A 24,509-nucleotide genomic window follows, 5' to 3' on the forward strand; every position below is an offset into this window, starting at 1 on the left:
TAATAGTTGCAGTATTTTTACTTGATTGTTGAAGCCACTTCACAGAACTGCTCTGTTTAAGTGTTAAATGTTTTTTCTTACAGTTGTCAAAGATTCAATAAAACGAAGAATTTGTAGAAGTTGTTTTATTTTGATTAATTTGATTATAATGTCTATTTTTTAATCTTTTTGTGAAAACTGAGCAAAAAATTAAGAGATTTCCCCACAGTTTTCACATTTTTTGAAATCCTGTATTTTTGGGTTTTATGAGCTGGAACCCCGATTTATGTAAAAATAAATAAATATTTAAAAACAATTAAACAGCCCTGAAATGAATACACATTTCCAATATGTTTAATTTTTCTTAGAAAATGTCTTCATATGTTCTGCATGTTGCAGGTTCCTCATAGTTGGCCTTATTTGGTAGTTAGAGACAAATATGTGTGTTCTTACTGCAGCTTGAAGATGTTTCCGAGCTCGGGACGAGGACACAAACTGTCCAGGAAGCTCTTGTAAACTTCAAGAGTAAAGTCCTCCACTCTGATGCTGTCACCCTGCCAGAAAATAAGACAAAACATAATACAGAAATGCACGTGTTTTACAATAACGTCCTGGTCATTAGTTTCTGTTTTCTTCACTTTAGAGCTTCTTCTTTGTCTTTCAGCTGCATCCTTTTGGGGGTGCCATAGCTAATCATCTGCCTCCATCCAACCCTCTCCCTGAATCCTCCTAACACCAGCCTCCTTCATGTCCTCAAACACTACATTTATGAACCTCCTCTTTGGTCTTCCTCTAAACCTCTTAGCTCCAACCTTAATATCCTTTTACCAACATCATTTGCTGTTCCTCCTCTCAAAGTGTCCAAACCATCTTCATCTGCATTTATCTCCAAAACACCATGATCTGTTCCTCTGATGTATTCATTCCTGATCCTATCCATCTTGGTCATCTCTGCTACCTCCAGCTCTGCTTCCTGTCTCTGCATCAGAGTCTCAAACCAACAACATGGCTGCTCTCACCACACTCTTTTGTCACACATCAATCCTGAAACCTTCCTCCACCCGTTCGCACACACCTCTTCACTTCTTTATCACACTTTCTGTTGATCTGAACTGTTGACCTCAAGTCCTTAAAGTCCTCCACCTCTGCTCCATGTAACCCCACCGTTCCTCTCCAGTTCCTCTCAATTACACACAAATACTGTCTTGCTGCAGCTGACCTTCGTTCTTCTCCTTTCCAGAATAAATCTCCACCTCTCTAGATGTTCCTCCAACTGCCCCCTCCTCTAACTAAAGATCACAATGTCATCTGCAAACATCACGGTCCATAGAGGTTCCTGTTTAACCCTTATCTGTTAGTCTGTCCATCACCCTTGCAAACAGGAAGGGGCTCAGAGCTGATCCCTGACCAATGTCTATGTATGTCCATCCCCTGCAGAGGCCTACTCCACCACACTGCCTTACTCCACCTCCTGCAGGACATGACTGCAGCCTCCTTCCTTCCCCCCATCGCCAGGCTGGGCAGGAAGCATAAAAGCCTCAGCAGCCCCTGCTCCAGCGGCAGCAGAATTCCCTGAGAGGGATCCGAGGGATCAGCTTGCCCCGGCTGTTGGACTGTCTGTGGAAAAGGCCTGGTTTTCCTTCTTTTCATGTATGGTTTTGTCTTAGTAATGTCCCTCTGGTTTAAGTTCCACTTTAGGCTCAGTGGGTAGTTGTGTTATTTCTCCTCTTGTTGTATTTTGGGGGATGCCTTCAGTTTGTTAGGATGATGTTTAGTGCCTGTGGATTTAAGTTTGTTCCCTTTACTAAACCTCCTCTTTAATGCCATTGTGTTCTCTCCCACACCCGCGCTTCTAAAAAACGGCTGCACTGTCAGTCTAAACCAGCGGTCAGCAATGTTTATGACTGTGACAGATTGGCCAACGATGAAACCCAGGAGCAGGGAGGAAATTACACAAATCCTCAAATTAGCAAAGGTTTTAATAACCAGAATTAACACAACCAACTCAGGGAGGGTTCAAGGCCACGCCTTATTGATGACAAATCGGTTGCAGCTGTGACTCTCACAGGAGACCTCAGAGGAGGGGAGGGCAACCAGGAGAAGTCACAGCCTGACAGACTAATCAAAACGTTAAAAAAACACAACAATAGGCATTTCACGACAATGTTCTCCCTAACAACTGTACCATCACCAACTATAATGTCAACACTAATCCAAAGAAAACCCCAGACAGAAAGAAAGTCTGGGTTTAATCTGACCTTGATTGTTTTTTATTTAACAAACTTAATTAATAACTTCAGAAATGTCAGCTGCTTTCCACTCTTCATCCTTTTCAATGTCTTCTGTCTGTCTTCATCCTTACTGATCTTTGCCTCTTCTGCCTCCATAACATCCAACCCTTCTATTCAATGCTCTCTAACATTTTCCTCATTCATCATATCTTCAAAGTTCTCCTTCCATCTTTTCATCCCGCTTGTGGAACTGGTCAACATGTCATTCTCTTCAAGGATTTCTTTTCTTAATCATCAATTTGAGATAATGGAATGTGAATTATTGTGGACCAAAGGTCAAGAGTTATCCTGGAAGCCATGGGCCAAAAAGGACATGGTGGACTGAAGAACAGATCATTGTTAAAGCTGCAGAGAAAATATGATAGTGCATGTGGATCCACGGGGCTGGGGGGCATTGCATCTCTGCTGGTGAAAGAATCTGCGCTTCAACAGCATCACCTTCAAATACAGGGAAACAAATGCAGTGACATGAACTGCTCTTTACCCGTCCATACGGCAGTCTACAACTGTCCAGCGCGGTCTCCACTCTTTTTCTGTCCGATGAAAAGAGCCGAACAATGCTGAAACACACAAAGATGACAGATCATCCTGAGTGAGCACTGGGGCAGCTCCAGGTTTGTGACAGAAGATCACAGGGACCTCTCATTTACATCTCAGGCCTTTCTGAGCTCACTGGAGATACGATGCAGACACAAACCATGATGCACCCTTTATTTTTTATCTCTACTTTGTCAACCAGAGGTACACATTCACTCCTAATCCTTTAAAGACTCAATCTTTGTCAGACATTAGCTCACCTTCATCACTGTTTTATCATCTCACTGGTTGATACCAGGTCAGTGCTGAATTAAGCACCTTGGTGAATCCTGTCCCTGTTTTTGTTTCCCCAAGTGAAATTAACTTTATATTTGGAAGCAAGAGACAGAACAGAGGAAAGTTTGAGTTTAAAAGTCTCCACAGAGGCTGTTAGCCTGTTTCTCAAACCCTCTATGATTGTCTGCTTTGAGTGAGAGTCCAAAAGCTTTGTTGGGACCAATACTTACTGAAAACTGGAAATGTGTCTGTAGGGATTTACTCACTTTTTCACGGGAATTCTTCCGTCTGTGTTCAGCTGAAGTGTTAAGCGGACATACCTGAAACAAGAGCAGAGTTCTGTGTCATGGAGGTGAGGCTTCAGCAAAGATCTGAGGAGCAGCAGCCTGAACCTTACAGAATGCAATCAAAAATTCACATTAACACTACAGGGTCAGAAAGAACACTGCTGAGAGAAACTGCAAAGAAAATCCATCATTTCATTAGTAAGAACTCAACAGCACAGCTTCAAGTATTAAACATTGGGTCCAAAAAGATCACGGAGCTTTTAGGCTTTTGGAGGGACGACAGTTTGGGTTTGTTCAGGAGCTTCAGGACAGTAGTATCTTACTCTCATTGAATCCAATTTTCCACAAAAACTGAGAATATGGAACCTGTCCAAAGTTTAAAGAACTTCATACTGGGGGAAAAAACATCTCCATTTTTGTGGAAATGAGCACCAATTTTTGAACATGGAAAACAAGAACAAAAATGACACACGTGTCTCCAAATGTATAGAACTGAAACAAGGTATTTTCCTTTTTTTCTCAGAAGCTGCGTATGTGTGCATGCATGAGTGTGTGGGTGTGTGTGAACAGACTCACGCTTTAAGCAGACTTTGATCTCTGTTCAGGTTGTGACTCAAAAGGTTTGAAGACAGAGAAAAGAGCTCCTCACACCAAACCTGCAATGACACAGGGCCTGTAATCTTCACCACGATCATCATTGTCATTCCCTCCAGTCTCAGCTGTAGGCATAACCTCAGCACCTTTGCTTCATCCTCCTGTGAAGCGATGAAGTTAAGCTGGTTAACGTTGACGAGGTCTGAAGCCGTAACCACGGTAACCATGCGATTCTCCAGCCGACCCACCAGGTTTCCCACATCGAGCAATTCACGCAGCTTGGCTTCCTGGAGGATGATAAATAGGAGCAGGGTATGAGCTGAAAGAAACCCAGGAGGAGGAGGTGGAAGGAGCCGTAAATGTCATGAAGTGTTCACAGACAGTTTCTCCTCAGAGTCAACCAGCAGCTCCTTTCATTGGAGATTCATTTGTGACACAGCCGTCAGACAGAAAGGACTTTTCTTTGGATTTTTGAAAAATGGTTTGCTCTTACAGTTACAGGTTGTCAGTTAAACACTTCCCTCTCCCTTCTGTTAGTGAAAGAAAGACCCACAAAAATCTGAAATAAAAGAAACTCAGAAAAATAAGAACAGTCACCGAAACCAACCATCTAAAAAGATGCAAGACCATTGCATTAGACAGCCAAGGATGTCACGCCGTGTCACACATGTAGAGTTGGAGCCAAGAAAGGGAGAGCAAGGTGGATTAGCGAAGGGTTTAATTGTAATGCACCCCTCTCTGACTTACGTACCTTTTCTTTTCTTTTCCTTTTTATAGAAGACCATTATAAAAAATGAGAGATTTGAAGAATTAATAACTCTTTGGAGTATTTTGTGGAGAATTACTTTTCTATTTCCAGGACCTGTTTTGCAGGTGTTGCATGTTATACTGTTATTTTGAAACTTTTATTGCTTTTTTATGATGTTTTGCTTATAATCAGGCTTCTGTTTGTTTTAAACAGACAAGAGCTTCTTGTGGTTGACAAAACCCCGGGGATTCTGACTTAGTCGGCCCAGAGAAGAATACAATCATTTGCACAGCAATTCTGCCTCTTAAAAGTAGATACCCGTTCTCCCTCTAGTAAGCTTGGTAAACTTTTGTCCTCCTCCCAGCTGATCTGATCTGTTGCTGTTATGGCCTTTCCCCATCTAGCTTTGTCAGCAGGATTAGCTGCTGAGCAGGTTAAAACCAAGTTCTTGATGTGCTTGCTTTTTGAAAAGCCCACAACATGATGATGCCTGTGTTTGTTGGTGCACCTTGGGTGCCCAAGTTTAGTGGGTTCGACTCAACGCTCAATTACTGTGACTGGAAGGACCAGTAATTGGGCCAGATACAATATTTAGGACAAGCAGAACAACAAATGGTGGGGGTCCTGTCGAGGGCCTTGACTGGTGCGGCTCAGAGTCAATTAACATTTTAACCGAGGAAGAGAACAATAACATGGCTTTTTATAGTATAAGAAAAGTCCTAATTTGCCAAGAATCCAAGCCCCAGATGCATAAACACAGCTGATCCTTTCAGCCAGTGGTCCACATACGAGAAAATAATAGGTGGGCGTTGCAACAAAAAGGGAAATATTGTCCAGTTCTGTAGGGATTATGACAAAAGAAGGCCACATTGAAGCCAGATCACCCCAACTTTGGAGGCCCAGTCATTTGGGTCAGGATGGAAAAGAAAGTCAAAAGGGCTGCCTGGGGAACTGGTGGGCCAGTACCCTCTTATGCATGTTGTGCTGTTACATTAACAGAACTTCTGAAAACAGACTCCCAAACCAAACGAACGCAACAAAGCTTATCTGGACCTGATCTTCTGTCGATAGATCCATACATACATACAGAGGAGCTGACTGAAGGGTAGGTCGAGGAGCAGAAACAGGTCAGGGCTGATCACAAACAAGCAGATGCAGGTGCAGGTATAGCTACAGATACAAGTTTATGGCGTATGCTGTATAGAAGCAGGTAGTTGTTTCTGGTGAGATGAGGTGTTCCGGCAAAGCAGCTGGAACTCCTATAGCAGGACTTGGTTTACATAAGCGCAGTCACAGGTGGCAGCCATCAGCAGACCATGACCCATCTCTTCTCACACTTTGCAAGTGGTTTCTCACCCAGCCTTGAGTCCTTTACCAGAGGCTTAAGAGATTAAGTTTCCTGTGCAGTTTCTTAGCAGTTCCTGGCGCTGTATTTTTCTGGAGTATCAAGTCAGTTGTCTTTCAAGGGGTCTGCACAGCCACAGTTTGGGTTGTCTGGTTGGTTCGGCATTACTATTCTATCTGTATATAAAAACCTACAGGATCTTTGTTCTCTACCCCTTTCAGAGGTGTTTCTCTCTTTCACTTTGGGGTCTCCTGCCCACATTCTGTCCAGATGTTGTCCAGACTGTAGATGTTCTCTGGAGTTGTGTGCTGGGTTTTCTAAGGGGCCTTGTGGCACAGCTTACATCTTTGGTCTTGTCTGGTGTGATAAATCTGTTCCTTTGTTGCTCTGGTGCTTGTTCAGGGTTTGCTCCTTATGGAAGCAGATCTGTCTCATAATTTAAAACAAAAGTCAATACCCAAAATGCTTTTTCACTTTTCACAATAAGTCAACTTCGTTGAGTCAAAATGAAAATGAAAAATCCATCCACCAAATGCCTTTTTCTTTTTCTTCTTCAACACAATTTACCATGACATTCTGTCACTTAATTAAAATGATAAAAAAAAATAGTATTCGACAATTCATTTTCAAATAAGTCTTTAGCCATTTCAATTTGATGTATCTAATTTGTCAATTGAAATGGCTCAACAGAAATACTTGTTCATTTTCACAATGTAACTGCATCAACTGCTTAAAAAATACAATTAAAATCAATCCTCCAAAATGCTTTTTTATTTTCCACTTCAGCATTCCTCATTCTGTGACATCATGAAAGCGTTAATGCAAAGAGGGGATTGCATATTCGTTTTTACATCAACCGCGCAAAAACTGTCTTATAAATAATTTCCGGAAGTTCCTGAAGGGAGGCGGTGATGACATCAGTGCTCTCTTGGTGTGAGGCTTTGGAATGCAAACAGGACCAGCCGGCAGCTCAACGCCAGCGAAGCATGTCTCTGAGCAGTGCAGCCGGACTCGTAGTTTTGTGTTTGTGGGCAGGGGATAGTCCTTTGTTATGGTGTACGCTCCGGAGGAGGCTTCTGACCGCAGTCCGTGAGTGATCTGACTCGGGAGAACCATGTCTCCAAGCAGAGGAGCAGCTTTAATTGTGTGTGAGCTGGCCGAGGCGGCTTTTGAATGCAAAAATGCAGCGCTCCAGCATAGATTTCGCCATGCTGAACTTTCCAGATTTTGGAGCTTCCACCTCTTGGTCCACACTCCTTTATTCTTGCTTTGTTCAGGAGCGAGGCATCCTGGCAACTCAGGAACAAGCCCTGAGCACCAGAGCAATAGAGGTACAGATCTACCACACCAGACAAGACCCAAGGTGTAGGCTGTGCAAAGACATCCCAGCACATATCTGCACAGTGTGCGACACATGGAGCGCCACAATCAAGTGACTGAAACAGAGTACAGTACAAAAACATGTTGACAGAATATGGCCAGGAGACCCCAAAGTCAAAGAGGGAAACACCTTTGAAAGTGATAGAGACAACTGGACATTGTAGTGGTGGGGAAAAGCTGGTACCTGGGATCTACTACTATCTCTGAAAGTCAACAGTGACCCTGAATGTAAGCGGAGATGTCTGACCTGCAGACAACATACACCGCTGCACTGGTATAAGCTGCAGAAGGCTAAGGACTTTGACAAACACTGTCTTGAGACATTACAGCACTGAGAACTCAAACTCTGAGAACTCAAAGGAAAACCAACTATAGAGGATTGTCAGAATATGGACCTTATTTCACAGCATTAGCACATAATTCTTATAACAAAATTACTTAATTATTAAAGATGGTTAAAGTGATTGATCTCTACTCATATCATTTCACTTGGTTTTCCAAAAAGTGATTTACATTCACTATTTTTCTAATAAAAAATAATCTGCGCACATTTTTTAATTTTTAATACTTGAACTCTATAGTGTTATGTCTATTTACATAACTATTAAGTACTTCATCTTTGTCATTTGATTTTTTGATACTTAAGGATTCTTAATGACCTGAAACTGTGTTAAGGTATAAATGTCTTATAAGAAGTTATGAACCGGATAATGAAAAATCATTTAAAGAAAATAGAACGGTAGAACAAGGTTAGTGTCACAAGAACAGGCAGACGGCTGGATCCAAAAGCTGCAGGTTTATTAGCTCAACTTAAAGTCCACAAAGCTAAATCAGGGTCAGGAAGGCAGAGGTCAATAACAGGGATGAGATCATCAGATAGAGGGTAGTCGAAATCCAGGTGAGGATCAGGACAGGCGGCAAACAAACAGAGTCAAGGTCAGAAGACAGAAGATCAGGTCCAGATATAACACTCAGTAATGAAGGCAGAGTGGCACAAACAATACTTCTTCCATTAATGGCATATGTTGGAATTTTTTCTACCAGGAGCCTTTTGACTTCAGCACAGACAGATACGCTGGTACATATGTGATATTTCTCTTAACCCTTGTCTGCTATCTTAGATGACCCCACCCTTCCATTGACGTGTTCTTCCTACCATGACAAATGTGGATAAAGGTGGAAAGATTTCATGTAATCCATGGACACCAGTGAAGATCACAAATCATTGAAGAAAAAAGGTTCAGAGCACTGTCTAGTGGGTCTAGATGACCCAACTCCCAATGTTGAAATGCCTAAAATAGCACAAGGGTTACAAGACACTGCTTGGACAAACAATACTTCTGCTCAGTGCAGAGCTTAAGTAGGTTGTGGTTGATTGAGTGAATGAGAGTCAGGTGTGCATCGTCCAGGAAGTGTGGCTAGAACTCTGGAGATGGTTTCCGCTGGTGACCAGAGGAGGAGACAGAGTTCTGACTTCTGACAGCTGGGATTATAAGTTTGATTCCTTCCACTCCCTTTCAAGCAATCTATGATTTGATGACTTATTATCCTACGTTCTTTGTATGGATGTAAAACTCTGTTGATTGTATTGTTTGTGCAATACTTTTGGTTTGATTATTTCCAACTGAGTTAACAATTTGCATGGATCTTTTTAAAGATCCCAACTCTGGTCAGTATTGAGTAAATTTACTTTTTGAGTTTGATCAATTTAATTTTTTTAGGCCTACAAACACACATTATTTAGTATTTTTAGTAAAAACCTTAGGTGAATTTAAGTCAGCAAATTATTGTATTTAAGCTACTTCAACTTATTTATTTTGTTTATTTGACTCAAAAAAAGTCCATGCAAAGTGTTACTATAATTTTATCAGTACTATGAACTAAATTACTTCAGCTGAAACAAACACCACCATTCTAGTTTTTTGCTTAAATTGTTTATTATGAAAAGAAATATTTTTTTTCAACAATACACCTTTCTTTTTTCAATATGTCACAAAAATTAAAGAGCTATTCCACCTCATAAAAACGTATTTCTCTTTGCTTCTCAAAAATGAAAGAGTCCAAAAAAAAGCAAATATTGATGTGACTGCAGCAATATCTAATGTCATGCAATTTGTACAAAGCCAAAGAAATACTGCAGTGACACATAAAACCTTCAAAATCAAACATACTACTTAAATTTAACATTTGTTCAACCAGCAACAGTTAACAAGTTTCTATAGCACAGATGTCAAATTCCAGGCTGTGAGGGCTTGTTTTCCAGGTTTCCTTGTTCTACTTCCTGCTAATCACCTGTGTTAAGCCAATCAGAAACAAAAAAGATGACGTTGGTGGAAACAAAGAAACTGAGGCTCTCACTCCCTCCAAATGCCCTCCTTGTTTTCAAAGTTCTGGGTTCACACCAGACCAGGTGATCAGAAGATCATCACGCAGCAAGTTCTGGAAAACCAGCAAGACGTCAGCCCTCCGAGCCTGAAGTTCAACTCCCCTGTTTTAGAAGAACGTTTACATCAGAAGTTCATTTTTTTTAAGACATTACCTATGGGCTTGGTTTGTTTCAGGGCATCAAGCTCAAAGAATACTTTCTGAAACACCTCTAAGTTGTTCTTCTGACTTTTCAGTAACTTATGTTCAGGGCCTATATCAGCCCTGGTGTAGTCCCACTTGCGATGACAAAAGACTTCCCCAGTGATGTCACCATCTTCTTCCTAAAAGTAATTTTAAAATAATAACAGTGTTTAAATCCAAAAACATGGGATCAAGTGTCAAATAAGTCCTCTACCTACCAACAGTTCTTTGAAAAGCTCTTCCTCCTTTTCATTTAGGTAGATCACCAAGGAAGGAATAGCCGCCTCCCTTTTCATCTCAGAGGAATGGTTCTGTGGAGAGAAAGGGGAAAGCGTGATATGTGCATAAAGGTCGCAGATAAGTTAGGAGCTGGGCTTTCTCCATAAACTTTTCAGCTTTCAGGAAGCTAAAAGTGAGAAATCAGATACAAAAATACCACAGATATATTAGCTGCCTTGGAAAATAAATACATAATGCTCAGATATAAACAGAAGTTCCATGTATGACTCGTTATGTTATGAAGTTAATCTGAAGAGGACGCTACTTAACAGAAGTAAAAGTATTAAAAACGTATAAAATGTCTCTCTCCTTCTAACACCAGAACTGGATAAATGACCCCACTGAACCTTTCAACTTGAGCCGACAGTCGCAGACAAGTGTTTCTCCCGCCAAAAATATATTCAAAACGCTAATGTTGCATGTTTGCAACAGGAGGAAAAGTTACATGATAAACATGTCAGGAAAAAAAGAAGACAGAAGAACTCTGCGAGGAGGCATTTCAAAAACTCTTTATTCAGTTGAATTTGAGATTGCAATGACACTGAATACTTAGTTCTATCCTTGTTTAAATTTAACGCAGCCTCTGGCTAGCTTCCAGAACAATGAAATTCAGTTGCTAGCTAACGTTAGCTAGAAAACGAGGCACCTGCAGCAAGTTTTTTCCCCTGCACCTCTTGGGACAAAGTTGAAAGATAATATGTTGACTGAATCAGTTTTGCCCTTAAAACAAATTTTAAAAATGAGCACTTACCAGAGAGCAAAGTCCTTCAATGAGATGCTCCATGCTTGCTGTTTCTCCTTTAAGGCGGGTCTGTCTTTCTGCTCTGGCTGCCCCAGTTTTTTAAGAACGCTCAACATGAAATCAAGTTTCACCAACGTAATATTTTGTTGTCGTTATGTGAACACATATTTGGTGTAAAATACTCTCAAAATATAAAAATGTTTCAACTTTAATACATTTTCAGTTCAACTCACTTCTTTAAATAAGTTAACAACTTGCTGTTATAACTTTATTAAGCGAACTTAAATATTTGGGCTTAAAATGTTGTTTTATTTAAGCTCCACATACTTACCCCATGAACCATTTGTTATAGGCCCTAGGGGAGTCTAATAATGAAAGTGGTTCCTTGCTTTTGGTCTGTTGTTTAACAGAACTGTTTGAAAAAGTACGCCTGGAAAAAAACTGTGGAGCCACAAAATGAATGAAGTCATATGAGCTTGGTGTCCTGTCATCAAAACTGAACAAACACTGAACAAAAACAAATGTTCCTGCATTTTAACAATGCTCAGAACACTTAAAATGAAAAAAGAACAAACATTACCTTTGTTGTTTTGGTGCTTCTTCCTGTTCGGACATCCTTCACGACAGTCAGATCCAACAACTCTGTGTCCTGATGAAAACACACAAATGACAAAATACACAAAAACAAACTCCACTTCCTGGGTTCTTAAGGCAACATTTCTGTCTTATCCAAACCATATTCTTATCATAAAATATTCCATTGAATGTCTTTTTCTACCAAAGTTGCGGGTCTCTTCTTTCCACCAAACAGGACAGTTTTGTTCAAAGCAGAATAACTGTGCATCACCAGATGAAAACAATGCTACAAAAAGCAATTCAGTTTGTTCTGTTTTCTCTATCCTTGGGTTTTTTATTCAAATTTTGATCAAGGCTCAACACATGTATTTTGGTTTTCATCTTCCTAGTTAAAGAGTTCAGTCTAAGGACATTATTTGTCTGTTTAGTTGTTGCAGACTGACAACTTTAGTCATTTCAGAGGGGAATTTCTAATGAACTCCTGCTGCTCTGCAGGAACTATGTCCTGGAAATGACAGGTTTTTGATTTTTCCTAAAAAAAAAAAACAGCGTAATTGTAATTAAAGACCACTGGGATCGCTTTGACAATCAATCAAAAGATGATCGGAGTGGGACTTTAACCGAAACACGAAACGCTTGTCTTTTTTGTACTTTTTACATTTTTAACAATTGAGATGGTACAACAGACATCTAAAAGTTATTCCTTTTGTAACTCAGCAATTCAGGTGAATAAACTGTTGACATTAAAGAGATTTTATAAATATATATTCAATCCAAGTGCTTGTTATCGACTAACTTTATAAACAGCCTACATAGCTGATTGTCTGGATGTTAGTCTGTTCTTTTTAGACAACACTCTGATTTATTTAAGCCTTACACTGTAGCCTCTGCCCAGCATCCTTTGAACTTAGACCATCATGTTGGCTCTCCTTGTTTCATTGGATCTAATGCTGCTGCTTCAGATGACTCAGATTTTGCAGGTATTCGTTTTCGGACAGTTATCACCACATCTCCATAGTGACATAGGCGGGTTTCGAAAAGCTCTTAAGCAACAATGATTACTGCTAGCAGAATGCCTCCAGCTTCTACCGTGTAGACCGCTCAGAATGAAGATGATCTGGCCTGAAAAATGATTATTGAAATGTTGTGTTATCTTTGCACTCTACCTTGTTCTGGTCAGTCCAGTAGAGATAAAATCCATTGGGATCCACATGAAGGGTTACAGGTGTGACAGTGGATAGGTCCTGAAAAGATAGTAAAGAAAAACTAATGAAGGGGGTGGGGTAAGAAACATCACATGTTTTAACTATAGGCCGGTGTTTGTTTGATACCAGCAAATATGATGTTTAAGCTTATCTCATCCCTGTGAGGTCATGCTTCATAGTTTCCACCATGAAACGCAGAAAAGCAGAGGAGGTTTGTCTGCATTTTCAGTTCCTGAACAGAAGTGAAGCTGGTTTGAAGTTGTGAAAATTTGTTGTGAACATTAGATTAACTTTGCTTTAAAACCCGAAAGAATTCAAACAGGTGTGCTTCCACAGATACGCATAAAAATGTATTGTAGTCCTGAGAGTAACAGCAGTATTGGTTGAAAGCCACAGAAAAGAAGAACACTGTGTTTGTAAAAAGGTAAACAAATTGATTTTGGTAAACTTTTCTGGTAAACTTTGTCGTTTTCCCTGCCTTTACTGTTTTTTTTACTTGTTCTGTCCAACAACTGAGCAAACAGATGAGCCCTGAAGGCCTTTTGTGTTGGACAGGTTTTACTGTCACATAAAGGGCTCATGACTTTTTGAATAGCCAGGGTGTACATTTGGATAAACCCCTTTCTGTTTTTTTGTTTTTTCATCATTTTGTACTTATTTGTTACATTTTGTGCTTTAAGCAAATATATATTATTTTTATTAAAGGGGAGGGAGAGGGGGAAAGTGTGTGTGTGTGTGTGGGGGGGGGGGGGGGGGGAGAAAAAGAAATAAAGTGAGAGGGGGAGAAAGTGAGGGGTTAAAAGTGCTGATTTGCTAACTTGAATACGTTATTATTTTTAGCTTCATAAAATTTATACTAGATCTGCAGGAAGGCAAATTTTATATCCAAACATGGAATTCTGACACTAAGATGAGCGGAAGATATCTGTCCAGCAATACACTGTGGGTTAGGAGGAGGGATAAAGCAGACAGGGAGCAGTGTGGCAGTGTGCACCCCCCGTCACCCCACCCCCCACCCCCCGAGTGCTGCCCTTCCCACTCTGGAAAATGGAGGGTGAGCCCCAGCGGGCAATGGCTAGGTAGCCCCACAGGCCTGTCCCCACCCATGCACTCTCACACACACATTCTTCTGGTTGCCCCCCGCCCCGCGTGTGTGGTGCCAACATGCAGTATGTGCTGTCTAATGTGTGAGTGAAAATTGAGGGGCGGATCGGTGAGAGATGAGCACGGATGTTTCACCGTACCCCCCTCCACCAGACCATCCCCACAAGGCCCTAGAAGAATCAAGGTGTCTAATATGTGAGTAAAAGTGGAATAGATGGCGGGTGCCGACGAGGCCCCAAAGAGAGTCACCCCCGGTCAGCCCCGCCAGCATGTCCCACCAATCTAGGTCCCGGAGCCCTATGTGCATGTATGCAAATTTGTTTGTGTGGGGGCGGGGAGGAACAAGCGGATAGGCACAACTGGGGGAAGAAGGTTCCCCCCGAGCGACCGGCCCCCCAGCCAGGCCTGCCAGCCGCAGACAGAGACCTTTACTGTTTTATGTACATGTGATGCAAACAAAAAGACGTCCAATCACAAGCTTGTATCTACTAAGTCAGGTCACTTAAATCGGTTAGTTCACAATGGGCCCAAGTCCAAGAGGTTTGTTTTTCCAGGAAATGGTTTTAATTCCATAGCTTAAAGGGAGGCTACACCAAATGATTAATACTTTACCCAGATTTAGCACCAGTTCATAGCTTACAAATGCTATAATATCAAGCACCTGACTTTTATCATTTCAGAGGACTAGCAAACTAAAGTCTCTGGACTTGGGCCCTTCTTGAATTAAACAGGGGTGCTCCCATCTTGGATAACTAGTGCTGCCATCTATGGGATAAAGCTAAACCTATGCAAGAGAGGCCCAAGAACAGGAATTTGCACTTAATGCATTTTAAATGTCAGGCATAGTCAATACATTACAACGGACTTGGGAGGTTTTTGCACATAATCAGATAGCTTTTTCCTTGAAGACCATAGAACATAGAATATCTCTATTTTGAAAAATTGTGTACTTGGGCCCCTTTTGAATTAAGCGATTCAATTCCAATTGGCTGAAGGTGAACCACAGCTAGGGATGTGTGTTGTGTTCATTAACCCTTGTTCTATGACCCCCCCCTTACATTGACGTGTTCTCCCTACCATGACAAAGGTGGATAAAGGTGGAAAGATTTCATGTAGTCCATGGACACCAGTGAAGATCACATATCATTGAAGAAAAAAGGTTCAGAGCACTGTCTAGTGGGTCTAGATGACCCAACTCCCAATGTCAAAGTGCCTAGGATAGCACAGGGGTTAGACATAGATTTACCCTTTTTCTAACGGTACTTAAAAAATGGCTTAATGAACTAAAATGACACACTTTGTTTAACCAAAAAGAACAAAACAGTCTTAAACATAATTTTTTATGTTTGATGCTACAATGCGTTTTAGACATTTGATTTTGTTGCAGAGGGCTGGGCTGAGGGCTCAAGCAAGTGCTCTTTTTGTCCTATTTTTATGTGTGAAAGGCTGTCTGACGGGGCGATGTGCGCTGCTATACAGGCAGGCAGGAGATTGATATGGCACTGCAGATCTTTCTTTTAGTTCCTAAGTTGTCGGGCTGGTTGCCCCCATGACCACGGCTGCATGACCGCAGTGTTTTTCAAAGATAGATAGTTTGCCAGATTTGGCAGTTTTCCACTCAAATTGGGCGTCTTTTGCCCAAGCTGGCAAGACTGCAGAGAGATAGACACAGCCCTTCCATAAACTTTGTAACTGAATTCCAACTCTATAGTGTATATATCAAAGAAAAACTGCGCCGAAAGTATCAAAAGCATCATCAGCATCTCAGAACACTAGTATCATTACTTCACCGATCGATGTTACTCTACTCAGATCGATCTGGCCACGCCTACTGCTGGGCCCCCACGCGCAGGATCCCCAGCAGATGGATTCTCCAGCCCGTGGGAGCGTTTCTTAAGGCCCTGGCCGGCCCGCGTGCGCCCTCGATCTGAGGCGAGTCCAAGATGCCCTGTCCAACCCAGCCGTCATGCTAGCGCCTGCTGCCAGGTACGTGGTTCCCACCCGAAGGATCCAAGCCCATTTTGGTAACAGTGTCTGGACGCTTATCAAGCTCTGTCCACTGACCCCTTCTTTAGAAATCTCACCCTTTGCGTAACACGGTTTACAGCAGAGCATGAAACGTGATTGTCGCTGCTGTTTTCACAATTAAATGCCTTATCTGTTCTAATTATGAATTACTACAAAAAATATTCATACACATACATGACAAAGCTATATCCTTACAAAGATTTGTGTACTCTTACTGTGTAGTTTGTGAGTTTATCAGTACACAAACATATCGATCTACATATAGATCTTTTGGAGTGTCACCTGAAAATTAGTTTGCACACGAAACAAGTGTGGTCACCCCTGCTCCAGACCTTTCAAGCACCCGATGCAATGATCTCACTCTCAAAACATCAGCTCTGTCTGGAGATGACCTCTCCAATTCTTGAGGCGACTGCAACCACATCTGATGCACGGAGGTAGTTAGATGTAGACTTAGCAGCAGCATTTAAATTCTTGATAGGTTTTGCAGAGGCGGGCCCTTAGCCGAACACAAAAAGAGTTTATGGTTTATGAACAGGCTACAAAGAAAGCTGGATCAGTGGACCTTGTCCACCTCATTTCCAGAAAAAGGAAAGTGCCTTAAAGGTTCAAGGTTGTTGCCACAGCAGCTACAAGCAACAACAACCATGTTTTGACAACCTTGGAGAAGTACTACAAAGTAATAAAATGGGTATCTGTTTTACAGTCTGCTATCCTGAAAATTGTCATCATAAAGGGTTAAATTTGTCTCCACTTGCCGCTTTTATAAATTTAATGACCCGCCCCTCCAAATGTCTGTGCATGTCCCTGCTGCCCAGCAACCCTGTGAACCTGAAAGGTTCAGAAAACAGATGGATGGAGCAAAGTTTGTTTTTTCCTTTTCTCTATGTTTCTGTCTGTCTGATGTTGTTGCCTGATGAGATGCCCCCACATGAAACTAAAATACGCTTTGTTTAATGACAACGCAAAAAATATTGTTGTGTTTCAGCAGGACATACAGCCATTGCAGGTGTCAACTTTACAAAAAAATATTTTTTTACTTTTGTGTGAAAATAATCATAGTTTTGTTGAGAAACAAATATTTTCACTGCCAAACTCAAATTTTACTTGAAGACTTGAATTTCTCAATCAAAAGCAACATTTTGTGTTCTTCTGCCCCATGAAACAAAAAAATAACATAAAAACTCATCTCACAGACACCCAGATTCAACTGACCACAACTATCTCTCGCCGCCTTAGCAACCAACTGATTTTATTCATTTCCTGCTAGTGTCCAGTTTTAGATGTTGGAGAATTTCAGAGATTAAAATGGGAATTCTAAAATAAGAATAAATGGCTGAGAGCACGCACACTCTTTATTTTGACACACTCATCTGGTCTGTTCTTGAGGCTTGTAACCATGCCAGTTACCATAGCGACCGGATGGCACATTTCTCATTGCCAAGTGTATGTACTTCAGCATACCAACACACAGACACACACACAACGATGTGTTTGACTGCACTCAAGATGGGCGAGCTGTGCACGTGAGCAGATGTGATACACAGTGCACACACACCTGGATTTTGTACCCAAAAGTGGTCCAGAAATGCCACTCTCACACTCATGTTCTCCTCCCATGCCACAGGTGCTTCCTGCCAAAGCCCAAGCAACAAATGGACAGTAAAAATGTCTGGCATTTGTCCCTCTCTTCCTCCTCATCCATTCCGTTGGATTCAGGTTATTTCTTGAAGATCTTGGTAAACAAAACAAGCAGACCACAGAGGCTCCATGTGACAGGCGAAACATGGACCTTACCTCATCCCATTTGATGAAGTTGCTCCCATTCCTTAGTGTGTGAGAGACGGAGGGAGGCTGGAGTTTCAGTGCGTGGACCCCCGGCTGAGCGCTCGCCATGGCTACGTTCACGCGCACTAACACACACTTTCTCAAAGTGGAGATGCTCAGACTCAGATGAAAGAATGCTGCATTTCAGCGGCCAAACTCCGCAGAAGTCAGGAGGGAGGACTCGGCTGCAGCAGCATCCTCTTTTCCTCTGATTCTGTCTGCTTCCTGGAGCCGGTCTTCCTCCCCGTCTCTGCTGTGGTCACTCAATTATTTTTGTTCCAGTGCTCCTACTCTATCCTTTCTTACCCCTCCCTGCCTCTGCCACCCCCCCCCCCCCCCCCCTGTTGGTTCTGCATCTCACAAAGAGACAGACTGAAGCAGATGCCTTTGTGGGAGATGTGCATGAGTGCGTATGTGTGTTTGTGCATGCACGCACTGCCTCCACAAATTGACTCATCGACGACATGCGCACAAAGGCAGTTTCCCACAGAAGGGGGAGGGATGAGAGAGGTACCGCGGGATTGACAGGAAAATAGAGAGGAAGAAAAAGAGCGTGGAAGAGATGGAAGACAAAAGAGGAAGAGGAAAAGTAAATGAGAGAGAGTGGGAGGAAGAAAAGAAGACAACGCACTTGAATTCACAGATATGTGGATTCACAGCATCACTCTGCATCTGCTTCCATCGCCACAGGCTTTAATCCAGAACTAAAACAGCTCCTTTCCTCAGGGAAGTCTGTCCATCCGTTTTGGAAACCAGGCTGCAGGGACTAGTTCCTGAACATTAATGAGGTTTGTCACAGACATTGGAGAACATGATCCAGCTGTCAGACAGAATGCTATCAGGTCAAATCAGGATCAGCCTAAAGTGAACACTAAACCAGATTATAAAGGTAAAAAATAGACATCGTACATAAAAAAAAAAATTAAATACAGTTTTAAACTAAAAAGTACACATTGTAAACTTGGAGGATATAATAATAATGTAAAAAAGTAGAATTTTACACTTTACTTTTTTTAGAAAAAAAGTAAAGTGTACAGCGTTCCAAGCACTGATGCGTTCCATTAGAAGAAGTCTCTGTGTCCGAATTCCCACCCTAACCCCTATAAAGTGCACTATATAGTGTTTTTGCCATTTTCTAGTGCTGTCCGAATCTACAATTCTAAAATCCAATGCCCTGGAAATTTCCCAGAAGTCTTTGCGAAAAACCAGTGTGCATCGATGCCCACTAGATCAGCAAATATAGACCACAATGCATTGCTTCGGAACAGTTTTTACCAAAAAATTTTTATTTAAATGTATTTTTTTATCAACGTTTTTCTCTTCAGAAGACAGTGGACTAATAAATAATTGTTGAAAAATGCTCATTTTAATTAGATTTTAACTTTGTGAAATTGATGACATCATATCCGCCTGTAACTCTTATGCTATCCTAGGCACGTTAACATTGGGAGTTGGGTCATCTAGACCCACTAGACAGTGCTCTGAACCTTTTTTCTTCAATGATTTGTGATCTTCACTGGTGTCCATGGATTACATGAAATCTTTCCACCTTTATCCACCTTTGTCATGGTAGGGAGAACACGTCAATGGAAGGGAGGGGGGGGTCATAGGGTAGCACAAGGGTTAAAAAAAAGGTAGTGAGCATTGTGTTCGAATTGCTTTTAAAATTCCTGGCACTACATAGTGCCAGACTATATCGATTTTTAGTAGTTAGGGGTTAGGGTGGGAATTCAGACACAACATCTCTGTACCATTGTGTAACGGATAGATGTTGCACTTGTATCCATTGTAGCAGTATACATCTCCTAGCTAGGTTTAGAAGTTTTTGGAGCAACCTCTATCCAGGTAACACAGGCAACCTCCCTGACTGGCCTATAAGAAACAGAATACAGTCCAGGGCAAAAGATCCATGAAAAATTGAGAAGAGCTCTGTATCAACGTTTTGCCAAAATTTAAAGATCAACTGACACTGTAGCAACTTACTACCACTGTGTTTGGCAGTGTTTTTACACTTTATGCAGAGAGGTGAGTACTGTGGTTGAATCCTATGTAAAACCTGTGGAGTATAATGAGTCCTGTGTAAACTTCGATATTGGTTTACCCTGAGTTTGTTACATGTAGATAATTTTTTGCAGACATAAAAGCATTTGACCAAGTTTCGACATCAAGTTTAATCCCCAAATCTGCCTCCCACTAGCTGCGTTTACATGGACAAAAGTAATCAGGAAAAATGCCTGATCAGAAGATAAATAATTCATGTAAACACGCCGCTTCGAATGCTCTGCCCCGATCTAACTCGTTCAGATCAAAATTTCTTTCAGATCGAGATAGGTGGGTTATGCCAATTGTTGATCCGATTGTGTTGCATGTAAACGGTTCATTCTGATCGTGTGTCACTCTTGTTTACGTCATGCATAGACGGTATAGTGCTTCAGAGAAAGCATGGGGGGCATACAGGACCGACCGGCTGCTCCGCGCAAGTGAACCGTGTCTCTGACACGAGAGCAGCCAGAGTTATAGCTTTGTGTTTGCGGACAGGGCGGTGGTGCTTTGTTACGTGTGTGCTCCGGGGGGGGTATGACCCGGCGCTCTGTGTTAGCAGCTGCCGGACTCAGGAAAACTGTGTGTCCGAGCAGAGCTCGTTGTTTGAGCTTTTCCCAGCAGAAATGTCGCTCAGTCCTTAGAAACCATTTAAACAATCATGTGGATTTGTGTTTTTTGTCGTGTCCCGAAAAAATAAAGGCTGATGTTATTCCCACATATTTACGTGCAGCCAAGATGCAGATTGCAGCGCTTCAGATTTTGTGTTCATCAAACAAGGCTAATGTTGTTAGCGCGTGTTAGCCTTCTTCCAGCTCCGTTCTTCCACAGAAAAAGCACTGACCACACGGATTAAAAATAAAATGATGAGCAAACAGGCGCTTCATAATATTCATAACATTAATAAAAGCACGTTTAGAAGATCGTCTCGTACATTATGGAGCTGCTGCATAAATGTACATGGCAGCTCACTTTGTTTACAACGGGACTCATTTCCTCTTCCGGTATTTTCCACACTACTCCGCATGCCCAAATGATTTATTCCGATCGAAAGTGTGACCATGTGATCATTCGTTCTAATCGGAAAAAGGTTTTCTAGGTCTATGTGCATGGTTGGATTTTAATCCGACCATTGATCCGATCAAGACATTTTGCTCATGTAACCGCGGCTAGTGATACCTAGATTTCTCACTTGTGAGAGGGTTAAATGTCATTTATTGTGTATAACAGAGAGAAAGTAATTTCTTTTTGGAGCTGGCATTTTCATTAAATTTGAGAAGAAAAATGTCTACTGGGTGTAGGAGTGGTTGGTCACCTGGGAAAGAGAGGGCGTTCTGAACAAAGTGTCTTATCTGGAGGAAACCTAAAAAATCTCCGTGTGATATTCTGAATCCATCTTTAATTTGTCCAAAAGACAGAAAATCACCTTTTTCAAAAAAGTTGCAGACAAGTTTTAAATCTTCACCTCCATACTCAACTTCTCCCTCAACCAGAGAACTATCCCCTCGTGCGTCAAGACCACTACCATTGTTCCCCTCCCAAAAGGAGCCATCCTGCTGACCCACATTCACTAGATCCCCTGCAGTATGCCTAAAGGTCCAACAGGTCCACCTCAGATGTCATTGCCCCAGCACTGCACACCTCCCTCTCATACCTGGAGAATAAAGACTCCAACATCAGGATGATCTTTATTGACTACAGTCTTTGTTCAACACTGTTCCTTACAAACTGACATACAAACTGTAGGAGCCATAATGGAGGTGGCACAGGTGAAGCGCTGCGTCATCAACCAGGTTGTGTGTGTGTCACGAATTTTGAAAGATGCGCATTGACTCATTGGTGATGCATGTGAATGGATGAGGAAGTGGGGTGATCACATAATTTGTTGACTGCGTTACTTGAGTGCTTTGGAAGTGTGTTACTGCTGGAGTATTTAATTTATCAATCGTTTGGACTGTATGGATTGGAAACCTGCAGAAGAAGCAAATAAATACTTTGCAGCGAGGCAGTAGTTTGGACTTTTGTAGGAATGTACGTCTGACAGAGAAGCCGAAGCTTAGCCCACGGCGTCCCTCAACACTGTTTAGCCGCAACACAAACTGTTCTTCCTTGGACCACACCCCATCATCTGTGTCTGGCTCTTGGACTTTTTGGCTGGCAGGCCTCTGTCTGTCAGAGTTGGGAACAAGATTTCAGCCAACATCATCACAAAGGGGCTGTTTTCTCAGGCCCATCCTCTACATACTGTTCACCCATGACTGTGTGGCCTCAAGGACAACGTCATCCTGAAGTTTGCGGACAACACCGCCGTGATAGGATGCATAGCTGGTGGGAATGAGGCAGCCTACAGTGGGGAGGTGGCCACTTTTGGTGACATGGTGTGAAGACAACAACCTCACCCTGAACACAGACAAGACAATGGAGATGATAGTGGACATGAGGAAGGAGAGGAACCCTCATCAGCTGCCTCTTATCCGGAAGTGGAGAGGGTGAGCAGCTTTAAATATATGGGGTCCACCTCAGCCAGGACCTCACTTGGACACTTAACACCACACAGCTGGTGAAGAAAGCTCATCAGCGGCTGTCCTTCCTGAGGAGGCTGAAGAAGTTCAGCATGTCCCCAAAGATCCTCAGCAACTTCTGCAGCTGCGTTGTTGAGTCCATCCTAACCAGCTGCATCACTGTGTGGTACGGCAGTTCTGCCGCCATGGACCACAAACGCCTGCAGAGAGTGGTGAAGACTGCATCCAAGATCACCAGGACTCCTTTGCCCTCGCTGCAGAGCATGTAAAAGCCCAGAGTCCAGCTGCTTACATCATCAAGGACCCCATCCACCCGCAACGAGGTCTGTTGATTGTCTTGCCTTGGGCCAGAGGTACAGGAGTGTAAAATGCAGGTCCACCAGACTCAGGAACTCTTTCTTTCCATCTGCCATTGCACTCTTTAACAGCTGACAAGAGTCTGTAACAACAAACAGCACCTTTACTCACTGATACATAGTTTTTTGTGGTAATGTTATTATTATTATTTTTTTTAATTTAACCTTAAACGTTTATGGCATTCAGAGTGAACAGCAAAGTAAGACCTTCATTGTGCAGACAAACCTGTTTTATTACTGTGCATATGACAATAAACTCAATTCGAATCCTTTGAATAAAGCACATGTGTTGTTTTTTTCTTTTAACAACTCTTTGAAGCATCTTCGAAGCTTAGAACACACCCCACGCCTCTTTGCTTTGATTTGTAACCAGACCGACTCCCCATCTAATAATACTGAATATCATATCAAATTTTCCGCATTATGAGTTGCTCCATCCATCGTGCCAACTACTCTCCTAATCCTTGAAAATTGTGGACCCATTGAAGAATATTGTGATCAACCGCTAGATGAACTCGTTCCCCAGCCAATAGTTTTTGAAGTGTTTTGCAAAGGTCACCATGCTCAGAAGTTCTTTTTCTGTTTTTGCATATTTACACTCTGGCTTTGACAGCTATATTTACCTCACATACAACAACTCTTTCAGGTTCACCTACTTCTTGAGATAACACAGCACCAATTCCCACATTAATAGCGTCAGTCTCCAAAATGAACTGCTTCATGGGGTCAGGTGAGAAAAATTTGCAAAAACTTTCAAAAAACATTTATAACTTGATGCCAGCCACAAGAAGCTCTGAACCTCTTGTGCATTTATTGGAACTGGCCACCCTCTAACTCCCTCAACTTAGGACAGAACAAGCATCTCCCCATCAACACAAAAGACATGACCCAAATACTGGACTTGTGTGGGAAAAGGGTTGGATTTTGAGAGTTTAACTTTCAGGTTGGTCTGCCTGAGTTTTTCCAAAATTCCCTCAAGGTGGGTCAGGTTTCCTTAAAAGAGCAGCTAAACACTATGTCATTCAAGTAAACTAAGCATGTGGTCCATTGCAAATCTGCCAGAATAATATCCATTAGCCTCTGGAAAGTATTTGGCACATTACATAACCCAAAACTGAACACACTAAACTAAAAAAAACCTTGACAAGTGATGAATGCAGTCTTGTGGAGGCTGTTAGGGTGTGCTTCTACCTCCTTCTACCTCATTTGCCAGATCAACTGTGAAAACCAACAAGCCTTGCTAAGGTTGTCCAATGCATCAGCAATTCTGGGGAGAGGGTATGCATCTTTTTTGTGATATCATTAAAACTCACAAAAGCTAAGACCACCCCCTTTTTTCTTAACCAATATTGCTGAAGCTGCCCATGGACTGGAGGATGGAGGAATGATGTCATTATCCACGATTTGGTTAAGTTGTCAGACACCTCTTGCTGCAAATCTAAATGGACCCTTCGTGGATGCATCTTAATACTGAAAACACAGTTTTTGGGATAACAACTGCCTGACTGTCCTCAACTCTTTATCCAACAGCCCCTTTTCTCCCACCCAAAATTGTTCCAGAAGTGTGGAAACTGTTGCCCAACCTTGGCTTCATCCTGATCTCCACCTCCTCTGCTGTAACATCAGTGTGCAATGTGCCTACTTTCAAGCCTCGTTTTATAATCAGAGGCTCATTGGTCACATAAATTATTATTATTCAAACCAACTAGTGTGAAATATTTCATTCAATCACGCAAACTATTAGTGCAAAGGTGTATGGAGTTAATTCAGTCTCAATAATCAGAAATGCACACAACCGGTTTTACAAATGCACACGCTCCGATTC

General features: G+C 41.9%; 1 protein-coding gene and 1 long non-coding RNA gene across 2 annotated transcripts in view; both read right to left on the reverse strand.

The window, feature by feature from the left end:
- LOC101175365 (1-phosphatidylinositol 4,5-bisphosphate phosphodiesterase beta-1) overlaps nt 1-18,180 on the reverse strand; it is a 40,482-nt gene extending 22,302 nt beyond the window's left edge. Inside the window, exons 1-8 of the mRNA XM_023963072.2 lie at nt 17,737-18,180; nt 12,769-12,846; nt 11,607-11,675; nt 4,111-4,251; nt 3,947-4,026; nt 3,350-3,403; nt 2,755-2,830; nt 433-533 (exon numbers count right to left, since the gene is read on the reverse strand). Of these exons, the coding sequence (XP_023818840.1) occupies nt 433-533; nt 2,755-2,830; nt 3,350-3,403; nt 3,947-4,026; nt 4,111-4,251; nt 11,607-11,675; nt 12,769-12,846; nt 17,737-17,835 (698 nt within the window). The 5' untranslated portion in view covers nt 17,836-18,180. The remainder of the gene's footprint in view (nt 1-432; nt 534-2,754; nt 2,831-3,349; nt 3,404-3,946; nt 4,027-4,110; nt 4,252-11,606; nt 11,676-12,768; nt 12,847-17,736) is intronic.
- On the reverse strand, nt 9,607-11,173 carry LOC144984098 (uncharacterized). The gene is made up of 3 exons (XR_013647755.1): nt 11,036-11,173; nt 10,224-10,316; nt 9,607-10,145 (listed from the first exon to the last, which is right to left on the reverse strand). It is a non-coding gene; the product is annotated as an uncharacterized LOC144984098 (long non-coding RNA).
- Nucleotides 18,181-24,509: the final 6,329 nt, after the last annotated feature.

This window comes from Oryzias latipes, chromosome 15 (genome assembly GCF_053564925.1).
Source record: "Oryzias latipes strain Hd-rR chromosome 15, Olatipes_Hd-rR_3.1".
NCBI classification, from domain to species: domain Eukaryota; kingdom Metazoa; phylum Chordata; class Actinopteri; order Beloniformes; family Adrianichthyidae; genus Oryzias; species Oryzias latipes.